A 20,626-nucleotide genomic window follows, 5' to 3' on the forward strand; every position below is an offset into this window, starting at 1 on the left:
AGCAGGACAGCTCCTTTGTCACAGTCTGAGCAAAGCCGAGCTGTCTGAAGCCATCTTCCAGGAAATGTTAGGAAAGTCCTGAGGGCCCAGTGGGAGAGTTTTGTGACCTATTAATTCTAGGGATGCTTCACATCCCCATCAACCTCTGAAATCTCCAGTGCTGGCAACGTTTCCACCCATACGAAGCATTTCTGCCCTCTGTGCCTCTTGCTGTGACCTCAGGAGCCTTCACCCCTGCAGCACACACCTGAGCGAGGATGGCTGCTTGCTCACAGTTGCAGGTGGCCATATCACAGAGGTGTTGGGAACAGCCTTGCCATCTTGTGTGCCTCCAGGCACTAGTCAGGGAATCAGCTTTGATCCATGAAGCCATAGACGTGGTCCTCAGTTGATCATGTCTGTACAAAGAGCATATTCATGAAGTAGCCAGCTGATAGTCACAGCCCTGCTTCGTGGCTAAGCCCTGGAGAAACTGCAGCCACGGAGGGGTTCAGCCTGACATCGGAGCTACTGAGTCTGCCCGGTAATTTCATTTGCTTATTGGATATTTTTTTATTTTCAGCAAGGGTTCTTGAGGGCTTTGGGAATCATGTAGCAGCCAGGCGCCAGAACCCAGCTGGATCCATGGTTCAGGAAGGAATTGTGTAATTTCTGTTCTTACAAAATCTTAGATATGCTTTCAGAGTGCTCAGGCTGAAAGATGCTATGGAAATGCAGCCCCTCCTCCTGCTGCTGCCACTACAGCGTCTGCGATAAGAAAGGATTTACTGTGCTTGGAGTTTAATTCAGCAGCAATTTCAGTGAGATATTAACATCAGAGTCTCTTTCTCCTCTGCAGATTTGCATATGGTAATTAGGAGCATATGTGGTGGGGGCTGGGGCAGAGGATGGCCGAAGGAGGAGGAGGAGGAGCAGATTCCAACCCAGATCACCGGGGCCATGTCCCTGAGTCACGGCCTGCAAGTGGCTCCTGCTGAGTGCCACATGCCAGCTGGTGAGTCACGGAGCAAAGGAGCACAGACACGGGAGAAACTGGTTCAGTCACTGTCCAGTGGTGGCTGGCATGGAGCTGCTCCCTGAGCTACTGTTAACGCCTTCTGTAACTCAAAGTGCCCCAAACAGCTGGGACTTCTTTTCCTCTGACTAGGAGGCAGTACCTGCTCATCCTAGTTGTGTCATCGTTAGGCACGCACGCACTACCTATTATTACTTTCATCTTGCTCGCCCTGTCATCTCTGCTGGCAAGCTTCTCTTCCCTGACCCGAGCAGCTCCTTGCTGTCACGTGCACAAGGCTGTGATTGACCATCACATGCTGCCATTTCCATTTTGAACGCATCATAATCCTATATAGCTCTGGGATGTAATGATACATTAATAATGGACTTAGTCAGGCAGTCCTGGAAACCTCTGCAAAAAATCTCTGGCCCAGGCAGCACCTTGCTGTGGAAAAGAAAGTGGTCTTTTCAGGAACTTGCTCAAGACCACAAGAGGAACCAGCCTGACTTGAGGCAGAAATTTAATAAGTATCTAGTCCTTCAATCTTGTGGCAGTGCCCTGGAAACACTGGGTGCTGGAATATTCACCCTGGAACCAAGCAGACCACCTTCACTCTGCTCCCTGTTCCCTGAGGGAGGGAAGGGCAGCAGGAGGCTTAGGGTGACTCGAACAACTGCTATTTCCTCTTGCACCTTTTCTTTCATTAAACATGCTGGATAATTTATTAAATCATTTAATGAAGGCGTGAACTTGGCAGAATAGTATTAAGTGGCAATAAATGAGCAGATGTCCAAACAAATACCACTAGCTAGTCCCACCCTACTACAGCTTACGGGCTTCCCAAGTCCTCAAATCCATTCTCTTTTTACTCACTTGGATAGCTCAGTTCTGTCCCCAGGCCATTCACCCTGTGCCCCTTGCTCCGTCTTCATCACGCTGTTCCCTGAATGCTCTCCAGCTCGCTGGAATTTTCCTATTGAGTTGTTTTGTTTTAACCATTCAGTGCTTTCAACCAGTACTTTCTGGCAGCTTCTGGGTTGACAAAGCTGGGGCAGGGATGAGCTGCGTTACTGGGATATTGGAAACTGGTGGCAGAACCAGTGAGCAGCTGCCCCAAGCCCTGAGAACCCCCACACTGCCTGTCCTGTGGGGTGGCTGGAGGGTGACTTTTGGTTTCAACTCTTCTCACAGCCCTTTTGCCAAGAGGTAAACCTACAGGCAGTGAACTGGAGCCCTCTTTCCTCATGGAGCCATGAGAAGATCTCTGTATTGTGCCCGTGGCTGCAAGCTCACACGAGGTGCTGCTCTTTGCAGCATTTCTACTCATGCTTGTTTTGTAGAGCTGTATGGCTTCTTCAGCTGCGTTAGTGCAAATGTTCTGCAGGAGTCAGGGATTCACGTGGAACGATGCCGAAATAACAAGCAGCTCCAATACAAAAGGATTTTTGCCAGCTCATCTATGGAACTAAAAGCCCAGCTTTTAACCCCGTTTTTCCATCTTTCACCCTTGAGTCACTTGCTCGATCTTGGTTCATGTGAGGAAGATGACGATGACTGAAACCATAGCCATTCAGAAAAAGGCAGCAAGAACCATCACAGGTAAAAATGTTTATACTGGGCATTTGATTTCACAGATGAAGGGGCTGAGATTTGTAAAAACAGTAATCTGTTCAGAAAAGCCAGCCTCCAAAAACTCCAGCAGCTCCTCCAACTGACAGACCTGATCATCTTGCTCTTGCTTCTTCTTCCTCCATTCTCTAGGCACAGTCTTTTTGCATTTAAATCACATTTATTTCTTAAATCTCAGCATGCCTCTCTTGCTATTGCTTTATATCTTGTGAGAAAAGCTGGGTCACTGTCTTCTGGACCCAGCCACGCTCTGCATGCAGTGGCCAGCATCGAGCAGAGCAGGCTCTCAAGCAATCAGTGACGGAACTCTGAAAGTGTGCCCAGAGTGCTAACAGATAGCAGGATAAGCCTGGGGGGTCTGTGACCACCACACCTCACCATCAGCATGTGGAGGAAAGGCCCAGATGGCTTCTGCACCTTCCCAGCAGTGTTACAGTGAAGCTGTGCTGCAGAGGCCAAGGAGCTGCACTGACAACCCTCAAATCAGCGCAGCATCCTCAGCCTTTGAGGGTGGAGGAGAGGAGAGAGGTGGAGGCCTCTGTGTAGTGCTCAGACCTGCACTGGCCTGAGGAATCCCCAGGTAATGAGGTGCCTTCCCCAGATAACCAGTAAGCACCTCAAGAAAGAGCTGACTGAATAAACAACCCACCTTCCCCCCTTTAGCAGCAGATGGTGTCAGTATGGAGCAGGTGAAGAATTTTGACATTTGCGATCAAAATGGGTGTTGTGCTGATGCGTCTAGAGTCACGGTGCTCCTTGCTTGCCTCCCAGCCTTGTGCTGCTGTGACACACTTTTCCATTTTCCATTGCTGGGTGATGCTGTGTTTGCTGTTGTGTGTTTAGGACTGAGAAAACTCCAGCACTCTGTGGGTTTGTGCTATTGCGAGTGATAAATAAGAAGAATTAACCTATTTGGCTAAAAGTGTCTGGATACAGGCTACCTATCCCTACTTCTGGAAATCTCTCCTTGCAAAGGGGTGTGATGGCTTTACAGAGAGCTGATCAAAGCCAGCAGAATCTGAAATTACTCTTCTTGCTGGATTTTACACCCTAGTGTAGATCTCAACTTACCATACCCTAAACAGAAGAGGGAGGATCCTTCTGCAGTCTTCCAGAACAAGGGAGGAAGAGCCAAGAGATGGTACGTCCAGGGAGAATGGGTTGGGAAATGAGCAGTCCCTGAGCTGGCAGTGCCACTGCCTAACCTCCCTGCATCCCCCGGACAGGAGGACGTGCAAACAAAACCCATGCATATCCCTAGGGCAGCTGTCAGAAGAACGGCTCCCAGCAGGAGCTGGCAGCATGCCCCCTTTGATATTGGACCTCAGAGCCTGGTGCTGGGAGCAGGGTGTAGGTGCAGGCAGAGATGCTGCAGCATCTGTGACCGTGAATCACAGCTGCCACCGACACCAAACAGCCAGGCAGCGCTGCGTGTTGCAGCCAGGGCTGCAGAGGGACAGCTGGGAGCACGCAAGCTCCCTTGACATTTCGCTGTGAAATGTCAAAGTGTGCCTCTGCAATCCCTGTCCTCCCACAGCAGCATCTGCACCGAGGTGAAGCGCGTGCTGCTGGCAGGGCTGGTCAGCAGATGGGTGAGGGTGAGAAGCAGCAGAGGCCCCGTGCTTCAGCAGTGAGGTGTTTAGTTGTCACGGTCTGGAGCCTCAAAATGATGCTTTTCACGCTGTTGCATTCTGGCAATACTCAAAATACAGCAAAGCCTTATGGAGAGATGTCATCTAAGTGTTAAACCCAGCTACAGGGTCGTAGTGAGGGAAGGGGAGGTCTGAATGAGCAAGAAGGCACCGGGAGACCAGGGCTGGCTTTTTCCCACAGTGCTGGGGGAGACACAGGATAAATAGGGGTGCTGCAAGTACCATCAACAGTGCACAAGGATCAAAATGGGACACGAACACTGCCCAAGCTGTTGGACACCACTTTCAGTGTGTGTGTGCCAGGCAGAGAGCCAGGAGCTGCTGTGGCTGATGGTGGTTCTTGAACAATGTGGTCGTGGGAAGCCGTGAGGTACGAGATCTCCTCCCAGGAACAGGACTGAGAAGGGACTTGTGCCTTTCAGCCACTGCAGGGCTGTGGGAAAGGAGACAGAGGAGTGGCTGAAAGGGCAGCAAAGGGTGTTATAAGCATGAAGAGACTATAGGTGGGGGGAATTTAGGGCCTTATGACAACCCACTGCATGTGGTCCAGGTGACCTCTCTACTTCAGAACCTAATCCTGGCTGAAACACCACAGCCGAAGCAGGTATGAGGGGGTGTGTGCCCCTCACGTGGGTCTCTGGTAGAGTCTAGCCTGATCCACAAGGCTTGTCAGCTCACTAACACTAGCGTTAGCATTAGCTTTTACATCATTGGGTTTTTACTGTAAACACCAGGTCTGTTTCCATCTTTCTTTTTTTTTTTTTCTGCCAACACTTCCTGTCTCAGTAAGAATCTGTACTGTGCGTGGGAGGAAAGTACTTCTTTTGATCAGCTTTATTTTAGCATTTTTTAATTGCTATTCTTATGCCGTGAAGCTGGAAGAACTGAGGCTGCTGATCTTCTTCCTGTAAAGCTGTCTCATTGCTTACACTGTTGCTCTGACTTCACTTATCCTACATTTCTCAATTTCTTTTCTGCGCTCCCATGTGCCTTTGAGGCTCTGGTCCAAATCCATTATCAGCCCATAGTCACAGACACTGGGTTGATGTAGATAAAGATTTAGAAACCGTAAAAGTCACTTTTTTAGAGTCTGAAGGTCCCTGGTGGCAACAGACCCAGGGTCCTGGTGTCCAGAGATCAGAGTATGTGGTGACAAGGTGCTGTGAGCCCTGGGGATGCCTGGATGGGATGTGGATTGCTGACCAACGGTGTTTGGGCTGGGGATTTCAGAGCTAGGGACTGCTATGTGAGAGCCCTAATTCCCCTCAGCATCACCCTGGGTCAACGTGTTTTTGTCTTTTTTTCTGGTTTCTCCACCTCCTTGGTGCCCTAGCTGCTCCCCCAACTTCTCTGCATTGGTTCCTCTGAAATGCAGGAGGGAATGCAAAAGGGCTGTTGAAACAGTACAGTAAATACAGTGCAGTGAAATGCAGTAAATAATCAGATAAGCACGTAAGTGTCACACACAGAGTGACAGAGCAGTAGGGGACTGCAAACCAAGCACCCAGGACCATAAGAGGAACTATCCTGAGGTGAGGCTTAGCCACCAGCAAAAGATTTGCAGAAGGCAGCATGCTGCATGGCACCTATTTAACCACCAGCAGCTGCTCCCCATTGCCTCTCTGATGGCAATGATTCCATCTACTCCTTTTCACATGAGAGGCCCTCGTGTACTTAAGTAGTTGAATAGTTTGGCTCCTTCCCTGGGCACCATTAAAGGAGTTCAGGAGCTCAAGGGGCCTCCTGGATTTTGGAGAAGGATGGTTGTTGCTGCTTTCCTGTTCCAGTCTGTTTCTGCTTTCCAGTTTGTGCCTGGACCTCTGTCTCTGTAGTGCTGTAGTGCAATGAAGGGTCTTGTTTGTAAGGGAAAGTTGAGGATACCTAAAAGCAGGTAAAGATATTGAATCCAATGTGAGAAGATGGGTTGCCCTCATTAGAGCACAGCTCCTCATTTCAGACCCTGTGCTCTGCCTGCTTTCCTGTGAGTCTGCAATGCCATCAGCAGTGAGGTTTTCATTTGACACAAAGCCTGTGGTGTCGTTTGACCACTCGAGTGAAATCAGTTACCCCAGGTAAGTCTGAGAGAGGTCATCTGGAAGCACAAGCATTGTTCCTGGAGTCCAGAGAGAGAGCAACATGTTTGTCTTTCACGGTAATGCTTTCCCTGAAGAAAGATTGCTCAGGTAGTTGTGCTGACAAGGACTGCTCTGTTTAGGTCATGAAGTCTTCAGTCAAACCAAGGATGCTTTAAATATTCACTGCCTTTCCTAAGAAGTGACTTTCTTTGTGTTTTTGTCTCTCTCTAGGTATCTGAATTCCCCCATGAGAAGTGTCCTACCAGCCTCTCATGTGCAGCCCTACCTGCCCATGGGTAGCACCAACTTAACTGATGTCCTGAAGAGCATTCCTCACCATGGATAGTCCACCAAAGCTGACTGGCGAGACGCTGATTGTCCATCACATTCCCCTGGTGCATTGCCAGGTCCCAGACAGACAGTGCTGCTCCGTGAACAAAAGGACCAACCCCTTCTGTCAGCCAGATCTCAACGTTACACGGACCTCTGCCCTTCCAGAGAGAGACCTCTCACAGACTGACTCCTTGGTGTACAGCAGCTTTCTCCAGACCTCCGAGAGCTCAGCAGAGGCCTCAGACAACAAAGAAGGCAAAGCGAGGGACTTGATTGTCGCTAGTGCCAGCAAGCGACACAACCCTTTCCTACTGAACGAGGGAGAAGACCTCAGCATCTTTGGGGATGACTTGGGTCAGAAATCTTTCCACCTTCACAACTCCCTTGCGGCTGGCAAACCTCCTTTTCACCTGCACGAGCTAGCCTTGCCTCCTTTCCACCTCCACGACTCCAACCAAATTGTGAAATCCTGGAACATGGCCAGCCGGTCCGGTGTGGTAGATGGGCAGGAGGACAAAATCAGCAGCGACGACATCCAGAAGAGGAACAACGCCAACCGGTGCCACCAGGCCACCGAGCGCATGGAGCTGGATGAATGCAGCTGCCATCGCGGCAGCTCCTCCAACTTCTCCTTTGATGGTGGCGACCAGGAGTGGAACCAAAACACGGGTGAACCACTGAGGAATCAGGATGCCCTGCACAGCCGGACGTGCAGCTGCTCCAGCTCCGAGCTCCACCGCTGTCGCTGCTACAGCTCGTCAAGTCAGTCTGAAGTGATTGACCAGCAGATGGGCTACATCAGCGACTCTTCCTGCAACAGCTCCGATGGGGTGCTGGTGAACTTCAGCGCTCTCTACAACAAAATGAACGGCCATTCTCGATCTAACCTGAATTCAGCCAACCTGTCCTGCGACTCTTCCTTCTGCAGCCACTCAGACACGGGAGCTTTCTACCTGGATTTGCATTCATCGCCCACAGAATCCAAGATGTCATGCGAGTCGCATCACCCGGAGAGTTCAGGGAAGGCGTGTGAGTGTCACCACTCCTCCTCACCTGTCCTGGATGCTAACTGCAACTCCTACCACCTCCACTGTGAGCCTTGCACTTCAGAGAGCTCAGACCTCACTGCCTGCTTCCAGAGCCAAGCGCGGCTCGTTGTGGCTACTCAGAATTATTATAAGCTAGTCACGTGTGACTTGTCTTCCCAGTCATCCCCCAGCCCGGCAGGATCTTCCATAACTAGCTGCTCGGAAGACCACACCAAAGGCAGCCCAGCCCAGCCCACTGAATACTATCTTTTTAGAAGGCCTGACCTGAGGCAAGAAGAAAGCAACGCGGAGTGCAGTGAAGAGGAGACAAAGGGAGAAGCCGCACAGAATATGATTGAGGGCCAGGTCTATGTGAACGTGTCGCCACCTAACCTCAACACGAGCCGGCAGCGCTCCCGGAGCTATGATCAGAACCTGGACAGGAGTCCTAGCAGCAGGCTGGGCTCTCTGGAGCGCATGGTGAGCTGCCCGGTCAAGCTGAGTGAAAGCCCAGCGATACCCATCCAGAGCTCCCCCCCGAAGCGAGTGACATCTTTCGCCGAGCTTGCTAAGGGCAGGAAAAAGAATGGCACCTCCCCGCCGCTCCGGTCCAGTGGCGATTCCTCCTTGGAGTTCTCCCCGATCCCCGAGACGCAGCGGGATTGCCCGACCTTCCTTGAAGAGAGAGCTCGCCGCAGCCAGAGTCTTCCACCCATGCCCTTCGTCCACGGCCTGAACCGGAGCTGCGAGGGCTTCTGTTTGAATCACCCTTTTGGGGACAGACAGGCTTTGTGCTCCACCAAAGACTCCGGCTCCACTGAGACCGTCCCCAGTGGGCACGGGGCAGGTGAGCAAGCCTCTCTCTCCCTGCTGACGGAGGCAGATGCCAGCTTCTCAGGTAGCTCTGCCAGTGGCCACGGACAAAGAGATGTTAGAGCCCGAGCAGACGGTAAGGAGCCAAACTAGGCAGACTGGAGAAGTAACCAGAAAAGCTTTTTGGGGACTAGAGGGGAGCAGCAGAGGAACATGCATGGCAATGAGAGACCAGAGCCTTTCCTGGTCTGCTGGTCTCTGGGACAAAGCCCTGCTGTGCTTATTGCAGACCCAGATCAGTGCAAGTGTCTTGTCCTCCTATTTCTTTAGAAAACTGAGGATTTGTGCAAACCTCCCATATCATATAAGGGAGGATAACCACTCAGGGTCTGCGCAGCCTGGAGGATTGTCTCATTCTGACTCCCTTTCAGGGCACAGTAGTCCTCCAGCCCATGACCCGCCCTTAGCTCCCAAGACAGATTTACAGATGCTCCATAGAGCCATGTTCCCAGCAGACAAAGGGAAGGGAACCATGGGTTGGTTTTTAGACTTTCTGTTTTGGATCCATATGGAGCAGAGGCAAGGAGGCAAGTGGCATAGCCAGCAGTCCCGGCTTGATGCAGGGCTCATGGAGGTTTGTCTCTGCCAGCACTTACAGTATGATCCCTATGGAGATCAGAGGAGCTGTGTGTTTGCTGTAGTGTCCTGGCCATTTCTTCCATAGCGCATAGGCCTGCAGCAGAGGTTCCTCTGGAGGAGCACACGGCCATTACCAGGGTAATTGCCCCAGCTGCCTCTGTGAGAAAGCCTGTAGAACCTGAAATGCTTTCCACACTGACATTGGTATTACATGTCTCCAACCGAGGGTAACATGCAAGCCTAAAGGGTCTGATAAAGGACCAGAGGGAAAGCAACCTCTTCTAAAGGCAAGCTAAAGGGAAAGAAGGCTGGCATACCCCATGGGGAGTAGGTAACATTGGGGGTCTGCTTGTGAGAGGTCCTACAGGCCCTCAGCATCTTTGCCCCAGGATTTGCTGTGGGCTGGAGGAGTGGCAGGGATGTAAGCCAGGACCTGCCCGCCCGTGCAGTGTGGGTGGTGATCAAGGAACCTGGTCAGGCGTGTTGTGCACTGTGCACACAGTGGGTCACCTTTTAGCTGTGTCCTTGGGACGTGGCCCCATCAGGAGCAGCAGGCATGCATGCATAGGAGATCAGCCTGGTACACACCCTTAGGAAATCCTTGTCCATCACTTGCTGGGGCAGAGTAACATTTTTCCAGGGCTGGAAGCTTCTAACTCTGCTGTGGGCCTGATTTCACTGAGAACACCTGGGGCTGGTACAGGGAGAGGGAGGAAGGGAGCTGTGTGCTTAGGGGGGAACAGGTACAGCAGTTACATGTCCTTACCCTGCCAGCTCACGTAACTGGTTCAGACTTGAACCACTCTGCTTTTGTCACTGGTATCTAGCTCATTCTCCTCCTCCCGCAGCTGAGAGCATGTTCCCTTTTGCCCGTGACCCACCGAGCTCACGATGGTTGTCCCTTTGCCCACCCTCACGTGCTCTCCCCCTTTCTCTCCCTGAAGGTGGCGGCGCAGACAGCAAGCCCGTGGTGCGCTACAGCAAGGACCAGCGCCCCACGACTCTGCCCATCCAGCCCTTTGTTTTCCAGCACCACTTCAGCAAGCCGCCCAAGGCCCGTGCTCTGCACAGCCACTTTGCCTCCAGCCTCTCTCAACTCTACAGCTTGTCCAGCAACCGGGCTGCCAGCCAGCAGATCTCCTCCAGCTCCCAGGCCTTGGCGGAGCAGGCAGTGGGGAGCCAAGCCCACAGCACGCTGCTGACCCAGCGCTCAGCGGATGGAGCTGCCTCCCTCAACGATGGCTGCATGAAGAAGCCAGCCCCGGAGACAACCCGGCCGTCCCCCCTGGGCAGTTACTCCCCCGTGCGATGCAACGTGCCTTTCTTTCAGAGCGTGGACTCCTCTTCCTCACCCACCGCGGAGAGAGCTGGAGAGAGCCAGCCGCCCAGGAGCAGGTCCTGCCCCATCTCTGCCAACCTGCTCCCTACCAGGTCTTCCCCTGCTATCAGTGCCACGCAACCCTCCCAAGCCACCAAAGCCGATGCCCTGAGGCAAAAGGAGAACCCCAGGCTGGTTCCCAAGAAGGAGGCACCGCTGGAGCCAAGCCCACATCTCTCTGAGTACCGACTGCACAGTGGGTCCCTCCTGCCCCTTTCCCTGGGCGGTGTGCCCCTGAGCCGAGCTGGAGCCTATGCAGATCCCCACTGGAGGAGTGGCAGCGAGACCAGCAGCTCTGGTCCCCTGAGCAGCATGGGAATGCGGCCCCTCAATGGTAAGTACCCACCCACCAGGACGTGCTGGTGGGGGAATATCTCCAGCTCCCTGGCTGTGGCTGCCCTCTGTAGCACCTCCCTTCCCACAGCAACAACCTGAGCCAAAACTGCATCTGGGTGCTGCAGCGTCCAGCAGCCCCTTGTGATCACTGCCTGCAAAGTTGTGCACTAAGAGCATGTCCCTCCAGTCCTGAGTGCCTCCTGTGAGAGGGATGCTGATCCTACAGCTCCCCGTGCTGGGTGCTGGCACCCTGAACCCACTCCCTCTGTGCCTGCAGCCACCAGGCCACTGGGCTCCTGCCCTGCCGTGCCAGGCTGTGGCCTCCACCTCCCCCTGTGTATATGTGCTAACGTCCTGAAATGCTGCTGGACTGCAACTAACTTGCTTTGTCTCTCTCTGTTCTTTCTCCTTCTCTCCTCGTTTGTCCTCCTGTCCTCTCGCGTCCTCTCATCGGGTGCACGCTGCCCGTGGCGTTGCAGCAAACCACCTCTCCCCTCAAGCACTGAAGTGGCGAGAGTACAGGCGGAGGAACCCCCTGGGCCTGGACCGCGTTTCGGGGCTGCCCGGCTTAGCCAGCAGCCTAGACAGGAGGCAGCAGGAGCCCCGGCTGAACCGGGGGAACCCCATCTTTGAGTTCCCCGGCGCCCTCAACGCCAACAATTTCCACTGCAAGCTGAACGGTGCGCACCGCCCTTCTGCTGGGGGGTCTGGGGGTGGCCTTGGGGCTCAGGTACAATGTCCCAGCTTTTCCAGGCCTCGTCACTGCTCTGCCAGCTCTGAGCAGGAATATCGAGGCATCTGCTCACAGTGGGGCTGAGGGGTGCAAGAGGAAAGTGAAAATTGCCTTACTGGCTGGTACAAGGTGTGGAGCCTCCCTTCTTCCCCATGAGCTGAGAACTGTCAGGTCTGGCTCTGGGCTGGGTTGAAAGCCCAGCTGAAACCTCAGCAAGTGCTCCAGGCCTGTGTCCAGCCTGTAGTTCACATCTTACACAGGGGTTGTGCCCCTTGGGACACAGATCTCCAGTGGCTGCCCATCTGCCCCAGCATCTCTCACGTGCTATTTGTTGGGCTGTAGCTCAGGACTCCTGCAGAAGTCTCCCCATGGAAACAGAGCCCATCCCAGGGGCCAGGCAGAAGGCATGTTGCTTGTTGCCTGTCGATGCCTGTAAGAGACAAGTAGGGATTCTCAGTCTGCTCTTCTTCTGACCCACAGTGAGTTTTTCTTTAGCACCAGCCCATGCAGGTGTACCTCCCACAGCACCTTCCAGTGCCCGTGGGTCCCCAGCCGAGCTGGAGCTGGATGTTGGGCAAGCTGCAGGGTTGAACATGTTGCAAAACATGACTGGGAGAGCAGGAAGCCTATAGCCTTGCTGTCCCAGTCTTGGATGGGGAGACAGGAAGACTCCTGCTGGTGCAGCCTGCTTCTGGGAAAAATGATGTGGGAGAGGCTTTGGGGTTGACCCTTCTCTCTCCTGTCTTGGCCCTGCAGGACAGTCCATGCGGCAGCTCCAGCTTACCTACACTGACTTCTTCCCTGACTACTTCTCACTAGCTGAGAAGCCCCCAGCTGAATTCTGCCTCTCCCCGGATGGCAACACGGAGTCCATCTCTATCGACTTGCTGCAGAAGAAGGGTGAGTCCGTGTGTCCCTTGTGGCAGTGGGGGAGAATGTGGCATAGCACAGCATAAGGCAAACAGTGCTTCTCTCTCTCACCTCATCTCTGTAGAGATAATGGTTTCCTTGCCTGCTCTTCTCTGCTGTAGCATCATAATTAGATGCCCCTCCTGGACTGCCAGCTGTTTCCATTACATGTTCGTGTGTTCTCTGCACCTCGCCACATACTACAAAGTATATATTAGCTGTTTGTCCCAGGAAGTATGATGAGAAAGGGCCTTAAGTCCACAAGAATGTGTGGAGAGAGCAGGCAGGCAGGGGAGCATGGCCCTAAGGCAGAGCATGCAGCCACCCCGACTCAGTATAAAGGGTAGACCTCTGAATCTGTGTGGAGCTGCAGGTGTTGGCCTGAGTGTGTGATTTAGTTAAAAGGTCAGTTGGGTCTTTATACTGAAGTCTTTATATCAAAGGGTAAGAGAAAGTGATAGGACCCATACTAGATGCAGACTTGGGGATGGGATTGTGGCAGCTGCCTCTGTGTCATGTCAGAGGCAAGTGATGTGCAGAAAGGTCCCCATGCCCTTACCAGTTACGTGATGGTGATTCCTAGAGGGCCTTACCCCCTGTTCCACTTGTGGTCTTGCATTGTGCTGGAGCAGATGTCAGATTACCCACCACTGCATTGTTAGCCCCTGCCAAATGCATGGTTTCTGCCCTGTCATTGCCTCAGACCCTATTTCTGCTCCCACGGGGGATGGTGCAGTGGAGGTGATGTTCCATGTCACTTAGGAATATTTGACAAGATGCCTTATCAGCCACTTATGTTTTCAGCCACTTCTAGAGCTTGTCTTACTGCCAGGCTGATGCGTGAGTGTTGCAACCAGCAGGGATAGATTTGCTGAGGAGTTAGGACAGACTTTATATGCAGAGATGATCATGTCCTCAGAGAGACTACGTGAGCTGATCACGTCCTCAGAAAGACTACATGTGCTGGCACAGCCTGTAAATACCCCTGCCTGATTTCTTCGTGAAGCATTTGGTCTGGGTTTGTCCTAGAAGACCCTCGGGCACCTCTGATTCTCTTTCCCTCTAGGTCTGGTGAAAGCAATCAACACTGCTGTCGACCTGATTGTGGCTCACTTTGGAACCAGCAGGGATCCAGGGGTGAAGGTAAGTCTTGCTTTCAGTATGTCTGCTCAACATCACCAGTGATGTAGAGAGGATGGAGAAATATTGCCTCTCCATTATTTTCCCCTTCAAAAACTAAGAGGCATCAAGTGAAGCTAGTAGTACCAAGAACAAAACAAAGAAACCTGATGTTATATCATGCAGCAGACAGTAAACGTGTTCTTGCTGCATGATATTGGGGATGCCAAAAGATTACGTGGGTTTAATTGGAAAAATATGGGGAAGGAAATTCATTGATGTCTACTACACACAAGGGAATCATGTCCACCTTAGGTAGTCCTAGCTGTAGGCTGGAACAGCGTTATTAAATGGAAGTATTATATATTTTTGCTCCCGTTTGACTGTTTCTTATGTACTTGCATGATATACTCTACCTAGTAGAGAATATCAGGCCAGGTGGACCTCTGGTCTGATGTGGTACAATGGCTCTTTTTTCTCATACAGTGGGGAGTTATGTCTCCTTTCTCCATCTGTCTCCAGATTGTGTTCTGGCACTGGTGGCAGGGCACAGTGCAGTGCTTTGATGTATGACAGGACTCCATAATGATAAATTAAAAAAAAAAAAAAAGGGTTAGTCATTGTTCATCTGGGGCAGGTGGTCTCTCCCTATGGCCCATACCACATACCTGCTGGTTTCAGAGTGCATCTTGATGGCCCATGGCTGTCTTTGGCTTGTGCTCCCTTCGTTGCTCATTTCTGGACTAACACAAGCAGATCAATCTTGCTTGTTTGACAAAGATGGTGTTGTCAGTCCTGTGATGCTCAGCATGTTTTTGGTGCCTCCTCTCAAACCCGAACAGTATCCTTCAGCTGCAGGGACTCTGTGGCAGCAATGTAACACTGTTTGAAGATGACAATTTCCCCTGGAGTGCCATCCCCAAGGAGAAACTTGACTAGGACAGATTCCAAGCCAATTCAGTCTTATCTCACAGCCCAGGGTAATTTGCCCCTAATTACAATTGTTGCTGAGGCAGAGATTGTTGTGCAGCGTAACGTGAGCTGTTTGGATTTCCACAGCTTTTTGAAAACTTCACTGTGAATTTCCTATGTCTGCTGTCTTGGTTTGGGGAATAATTGCAACATTCGCCCATTGCTTTACTTGCCAGACAGTGCTATGGTTTTGATCTGGGGCTTCTTTATGTGTCAGAGTGCCAAGGGCTGAGCATTCACCTGTCAAAAGGCAGCACCCGTGCATGATGCTCTCACGCATGATGGATCTGGCAGGATTATTCCTGACCCAGAAGTTCAGTCTGAGTTCAGGACTTTGTGGACCCATGCCAACTGGCCAGTGTAATTCCAGCTCAGCTGGTAAAATCTGTGCCCCGAATACAGCTGCCTTGGACCACCAATATGATGTGTACGGCCCGGGGCTGACCCCTTTGGATTGACCCTTGGCATCTCAAGGACTGCATGGAGCAGGATGTGTCCCTCCCTGCTGATGCTGGGCTCTTACATGCCTCCTCACTTCAGCCTGGGCTCTGCCCAGCCATTTTCCCCTCATCCTGTTTATTTATAGTAATCCCTAGGAATTATAGCTCAGCTCGTCACTGAGTTAAGTGCTCCTTAACCTCTCTGTGCTGGAAGTTCCTAGGTCACTTTCTGCTTCCTGCTTCCAAATAGAAGCAGAAAAAGTCCTATCTCTTTTCTTCCTCCAGCAAGACAGTCTTGGTATACCTGTGAGGAGAACTGGGTATCCCTCCTAACTGGAATATCCTCTTCTCAAACTGGGACATTCTCTTCACATGCTGTTGCCTTATCTCAGCCTGGGTCAGACCTTTCAGGGAGCAACCCAGAATTGTTTTATGAAGCAGCAGGGGTGAAGAGGAAGAACCTGCCTATTCCAGGAACTGCTGAGCTTCATTATAGCCTGGGTATTGCCAGCTACGTGACTGTAGTAGGCAAGTTGGCTGGAGATGTTTGCATGTGTTTGTACCATGTAGAGCAACTACCAACCCTCTCCCTGTTGCCTCTTCTTCCTTAGGCCAAACTTGGGAACAGCTCTGTGAGCCCCAACGTGGGGCATCTCATCCTGAAATACCTGTGTCCAGCTGTCCGGGACATCCTGAGTGATGGGCTCAAGGCTTACGTCCTAGACATGATCATTGGCCAGAGGAGAAACATCCCCTGGAGCGTGGTGGAGGCATCCACCCAACTAGGTATGGAGGATGTGCTCTGTGGTACTGCTGTGCTGTGGCTGGGAGGTGCTGGGGAAGGTCCATATTTTCCTATAACAGGCCTTAGCAATGAAAAAAAGCCCAGACAAACAAACAACAACAAAAAAAAAAAACCCTCTTCTCCTGCCACCCTGAGTTTCTGGGTTGTTTCTAAACCTTCATCTTCAGCCTTATCACCTGCACCCTCTGCTAGTACCAGTCTGCACCCCAGGTCGTGGCAGTGGCTACCATCTGGCAGAACTCCTTTCTGAGGTTACAGATGGCAGGCCCACACTGATTTCTGCATCACAAAGAGCTTACAGCCAGGGCTGGGAAGCCTTCTAGCCTGTTTGTGGCACATCTCCAGCTCTGGAGTTGTCTCTGTGATTACAAACACCTCAAATTATAACCAACAAATGCAATGTTATTTTTGACTGGTGATTCTGAGACAAGGGCCATGATCATCTCTGGACTGTGGGAAGCAGGTCCCTGGGGCACCTTCATGCATTGAAACTCACCCAAAATTTTGGAGTGACAGCCTGAGAAGGACTGCAACCCATCTCCTCTGTGGAGTCTCACTGTTGGAGTGGAGTGAGCTCATCTTGGTGACCAGTGGAGGGTCTTGTAGGCATGGTAGCTGGGCACACTGTAGGCATGGGAGCTCAGACACCTTCTGGCTATGCCTAAAGGCTGTTTTGGCTTTTCTGACCACAACTAACCCCAGCATTTCACTTCTCTCGACAGGCCCCTCTACCAAGCTGCTGCACAGCCTCTATAGCAAGATCAGCCAGTACACGGAGCTCACCAACCACAACATGAGGTTCAACGCATTCATCTTCGGCCTCCTCAAGTAAGCAGGCTCCTTGGGCTGACTGCATGCCATTGTCCAGGGCTGGCAGAAGGTGCTGCTCCTTGACTGCAAGCAGGCACTGTTGCCAATGAAAAGATTTAAGAAACCTGGGAAGCAGCTTCTCAGCTGTAGGTGAGGGAAGAAAGAAGCTGAGAGCCTCAGGGAACACCAGAGGGATCAAAACCTGCCCCTACTAGGCCAGGACTGAGAAGTGCTGGCCCACTGAAGAACTTTGTCAGCTTATTCTGGTCCCAAAATGCTAGGTGGGGAGAGTCTGTCTGTCAGGATTCATATACGGATTGACATAACATATGCATATATTACTCCTGAAAATCCCTGTGACACTGCTTCCTAGAGCTGCAGTGAATCCCAGCACATGAGTCTCTGAAAGGGAAATTGCCCTGCCCTGGTCCAGGACTCAAGGCTGACCTTTCTAGTTTGGATAAGGAGTGTAAATACTACACTGTGTTAGACAGAAAAAGTCAGTGGTGTTCTGTCTTTGCCTGTGACAGGATGAGTGCTGTTAGGATGGTACTTCCCCGTTCCTCTGCAGATGTGAGCAAGACCATTGACACTGGCAATGGAGACCCCAAGGTCTCCAAATACTGTGGGACCCCTAGGAGCAAGCTATGCCCTGCTCTCCCGACAGCTCTCTTCTGCTGGCACAGGATGCCAGCGTATTTTGGGCCAAGTTTGATGCACTGATTTCATGTTTGTAGTTGATCTTCCGCTTCCATGTAAACACTTCTCAGCAGAGCTAAGCTGTTTATATAGGAGCTAAGCGGTGTGGAAACTTGCTGGGAGCCTGGCTGTTAAGGGATATTAGTTGCACAATGCCACATTGCAAAGCAAACAGGTTTGCTCCTTCACAGGCTGGGTGGCTGTGCTGAGTGCGTGCTGATGGGAGTGAAGAAGGGCACAAATTGATTTTTGCTTTTTCTCTTCTTCCCTGCCTGTGTTCCCTTCCTACAGTATCCGGTCCTTGGAGTTCTGGTTCAACCACCTCTACAACCATGAAGGTAAGAGGCTGTGGGCTGCAGAGAGGACCAAATTCTGCACATTGTGCAGTACAGATCTAAGCTCTGGGCCCTATTTGTCTCTTGATGGTCTCTCAGCCTGTGCTGCTTCCCTCTATTAGACTTTATTGCATTCCTGCTGTAAATGTTGTTGGATGGTTGCTCAGCTAAAGGAAGGGAGGTGGAAATCAAAGCTCCATGCAGCTCCCTCCACCTGAGCTGTGGAGAGCCTGCCCACCTTTGTCCTTCCCAGCTACAGCTAGTAGCCAAGGCTAAATCCTACAGTACAAATCCCTCAGTCAGGAGACCAGATCTAACCCTCCCCAAATGTCTGCATCCCCTGTTCAGAGCCTGAGAGCTTTGTAGAACTGGAAGTGTGAACGCTTATCTGAAACCCTTGAGGCATGTGAATTAGAAAGGAAAGCCTTGAGGCAAACAAACAGCAGATTTTCCTGGAAGTATCAGTTGTTTTTCTTTTCAACCAGAAGTGTTTCTGGAGTGTGTAGATAACCTAGCAGCAACAACCAAGCTGCCTGATGCCTGCAAGCAGCATGACTAAGTGCTAAGTGCACAGTGAGGCAGACACCCTTGACCTGCTGGGTTCCCTGAGAGTGCTGCTGGCTCAGTGTGTGTGTCAGCCCAGGGCCCCGTGCACTGCACGAAGTCCAGCCCAGTATCTTCTGGCAGGTTTGGGGGCTGACAGCGGACATTGCTTGGGTCTGTGTGTGCTGTCAGCACTTTGGAGCAGATTGCCTTTGTAGTGAGCAGTGTAACGAGAGGAAGCACCCTGCTTTTCTGGAGCAGAAGACAACCGTTGCGAGTCTTCTGTTTCAAGCCATCATTAAGAACTGAAAGTGTGAGGTGGGGCTGCCAGGTGGCTGAAGGCTAGGCACAGGGTTTGCAGATAAAGTGCAAATCCCCTCTGCGGTGTAAGTTTAACTCGCTGCAGACAAACAGGCACAAAGCCTATGCCAAACTCTGTGCTGTGAGTGACATGAGTGACACCTGACAGCAAAGCTAGTGGTGAGGCAGGGCACAAGTGTCCAAATGAAGTGAGGATGAAAGTGGCAGGTAGAAATACTGTTCTGTTATCCCTGGAAGGCTGCGTTCAGCTGTCCCTGACACCTCTCCCCGCAGGGCACTGGTCCTGGCCCAGATCTGCAGCTCCTTGCCCATATCCAGGGGGATGGAAAAGAGAATCTTAATGTGTGCCAACCATCTCTGATGCTTTTTGTTTTCACCCTGCTCCCCTGGCATTTGTGACAGAGGTCGTTCCAGTGGGTAATCTGACAGGCAGGTGGTGGCTGCAGGAAGCAGGATCTGGGCCAGTTTGCCCAGTGCTCCCTGCCCCAGTGTTGAGCCTCACACTGCAGCCACAGCTGTGGCCAGAAACCAGTGCTCAGTTCCTTTCCCCAGTAGCTTCTTGTTGGCTTGGCAAAGGTGGCAGGGGCCTCTCATCTGACCACTGCCTCTTGCCCTACAGATATCATCCTGGCACACTACCAGCCGGTGGGCTTCTTGTGCCTGTCCCACAGCGTGTGCCAGCCTCTGTTCGAGGAGCTCCTGCTCCTTCTCCAGCCTCTCTCCCTGCTGCCCTTCAACCTAGACCTCCTGTTTGAGCACCACCTGATGCAGATGGGCAAAGAGCAGCAGCAGCAGAAGGAGCTGCTGCGTGTGAAGCAGGACCTGCTGCTTTCCGCGCACTCCACCCTGCAGCTGATGCGGACGCGGGGCAGCAGCGAGGATCCCGATGGCTGCAGCACTGCCCCTGAAGCATGCAAAGTGGGTGGCAGAGATGGTGGCGTGTCGCCCGGCCACAGCCCTGAACGAGCTGAAAGTGAGAGGGTGAAGGGAGTGGGGGCCTCCTCCGGAGATGGGGACAGGGAGGAAGAGCGGAGGAAGGTGCGAGAGAGCACGTGGGAGGGGAAGAAGGACAAGCAGGCAGGCTGGTGGTACCAGCTCATGCAGAGCTCTCAGATTTACATTGAAGGCTCGACTGAAGGCTCGAAGCTCATCCATTATGAAAAGAAGAAGAAGGCCTCGAGTGGTGTCCCCAGGCCAGCTGAGACCCACAGGGCACCACCTCCACGTGAAGGCGTGGTGGAGGGTGCAGAAGCCTGTCCCATCGCTGAAGGCATCTTGGAGGAGAAGCCCAAGGTTGCCAGCAGGCCAAGTCCTGGAGCAGTGGAAGAGCCCCTGGAAAAGCCCCAGCAGGTACCAGCTGGTGAAGAGGTCAAGGAGCGGAGTTGGCCCTTCTGGATGGGCAGCCCCCCAGACTCGGTGGTCACAGAGTTGAAGCGCAGCAAGGAGAAGGAGACTGGGACTCCGCAAAGTTTGGGAGCAGCAGCAGCAGCCCCCCAAGAGGAAAGCAGCAGCAGTGCGTCAGAGAGCAGCCAGCCCATCAAGTGGGGACACTTGTTTGGGTCCAGGAAGGTGCAAAAGGAGGCCAGGCAACCTAACAGGTAGGGACGTGGGTGGCTTAGGGCTGGCGAGGCTGGTTAATCTGGGCTCTGGGCTACACTGTGGTGGTCCATCAGAGGTGAGCAGGGAGGTCTGCAGGATGCTGGGTCCCTTGGGAAGGAAACAGTTTGGGGGCTGCAGTGCATGCTGTGTGTGATCCAGACCCCAAAGGCCATGAGAGGTTGCCTTCCCCACCACAACCTGCTTCTCTCTCCTTCTTGCAGGTTGCCCTCTGGCTGGCTGAGCCTGGACAAGTCCGTGTTCCAGCTGGTGGCCCAGACGGTTGGGGCCAGCATGTGGCGAGAAGCAGCCCCTGAGCCAGAGGCCCCCCGGGCAGAGCCACCTGAAGTGTCAACCCTGCCACGGCCAGCCCGGGGGCTGTGTCCCAACCCTCCCTGGTGAGCAGTGGCATGTGGCTGTCCCACAGGGGCTGGGGGCACGGTGGGATGGGGTTCGCATGGGTC

At 52.5% G+C, this 20,626-nt stretch overlaps 1 protein-coding gene across 8 annotated transcripts in view; it reads left to right on the forward strand.

Annotated features, from left to right (window-relative positions):
* Positions 1 to 20,626, forward strand: part of RUSC2 (RUN and SH3 domain containing 2) — a 53,716-nt gene that overhangs the window by 32,187 nt on the left and 903 nt on the right. For 6 of the 8 annotated variants that reach the window (XM_032205734.1, XM_032205733.1, XM_032205735.1 and 3 more), the window contains 10 exons: positions 6,585 to 8,663; positions 10,111 to 10,878; positions 11,360 to 11,560; positions 12,370 to 12,513; positions 13,589 to 13,665; positions 15,665 to 15,839; positions 16,581 to 16,686; positions 17,659 to 17,705; positions 19,186 to 20,164; positions 20,387 to 20,560. In XM_032205734.1, coding sequence (XP_032061625.1) covers positions 6,692 to 8,663; positions 10,111 to 10,878; positions 11,360 to 11,560; positions 12,370 to 12,513; positions 13,589 to 13,665; positions 15,665 to 15,839; positions 16,581 to 16,686; positions 17,659 to 17,705; positions 19,186 to 20,164; positions 20,387 to 20,560 — 4,643 coding nt within the window. In that variant the 5' untranslated portion in view covers positions 6,585 to 6,691. The remainder of the gene's footprint in view (positions 1 to 6,584; positions 8,664 to 10,110; positions 10,879 to 11,359; positions 11,561 to 12,369; positions 12,514 to 13,588; positions 13,666 to 15,664; positions 15,840 to 16,580; positions 16,687 to 17,658; positions 17,706 to 19,185; positions 20,165 to 20,386; positions 20,561 to 20,626) is intronic. The other 2 variants (XM_032205739.1, XM_032205740.1) reach the window with 2 other exon arrangements.

Source organism: Aythya fuligula, chromosome Z (assembly GCF_009819795.1).
Source record: "Aythya fuligula isolate bAytFul2 chromosome Z, bAytFul2.pri, whole genome shotgun sequence".
Classification (NCBI taxonomy): Eukaryota; Metazoa; Chordata; class Aves; order Anseriformes; family Anatidae; genus Aythya; species Aythya fuligula.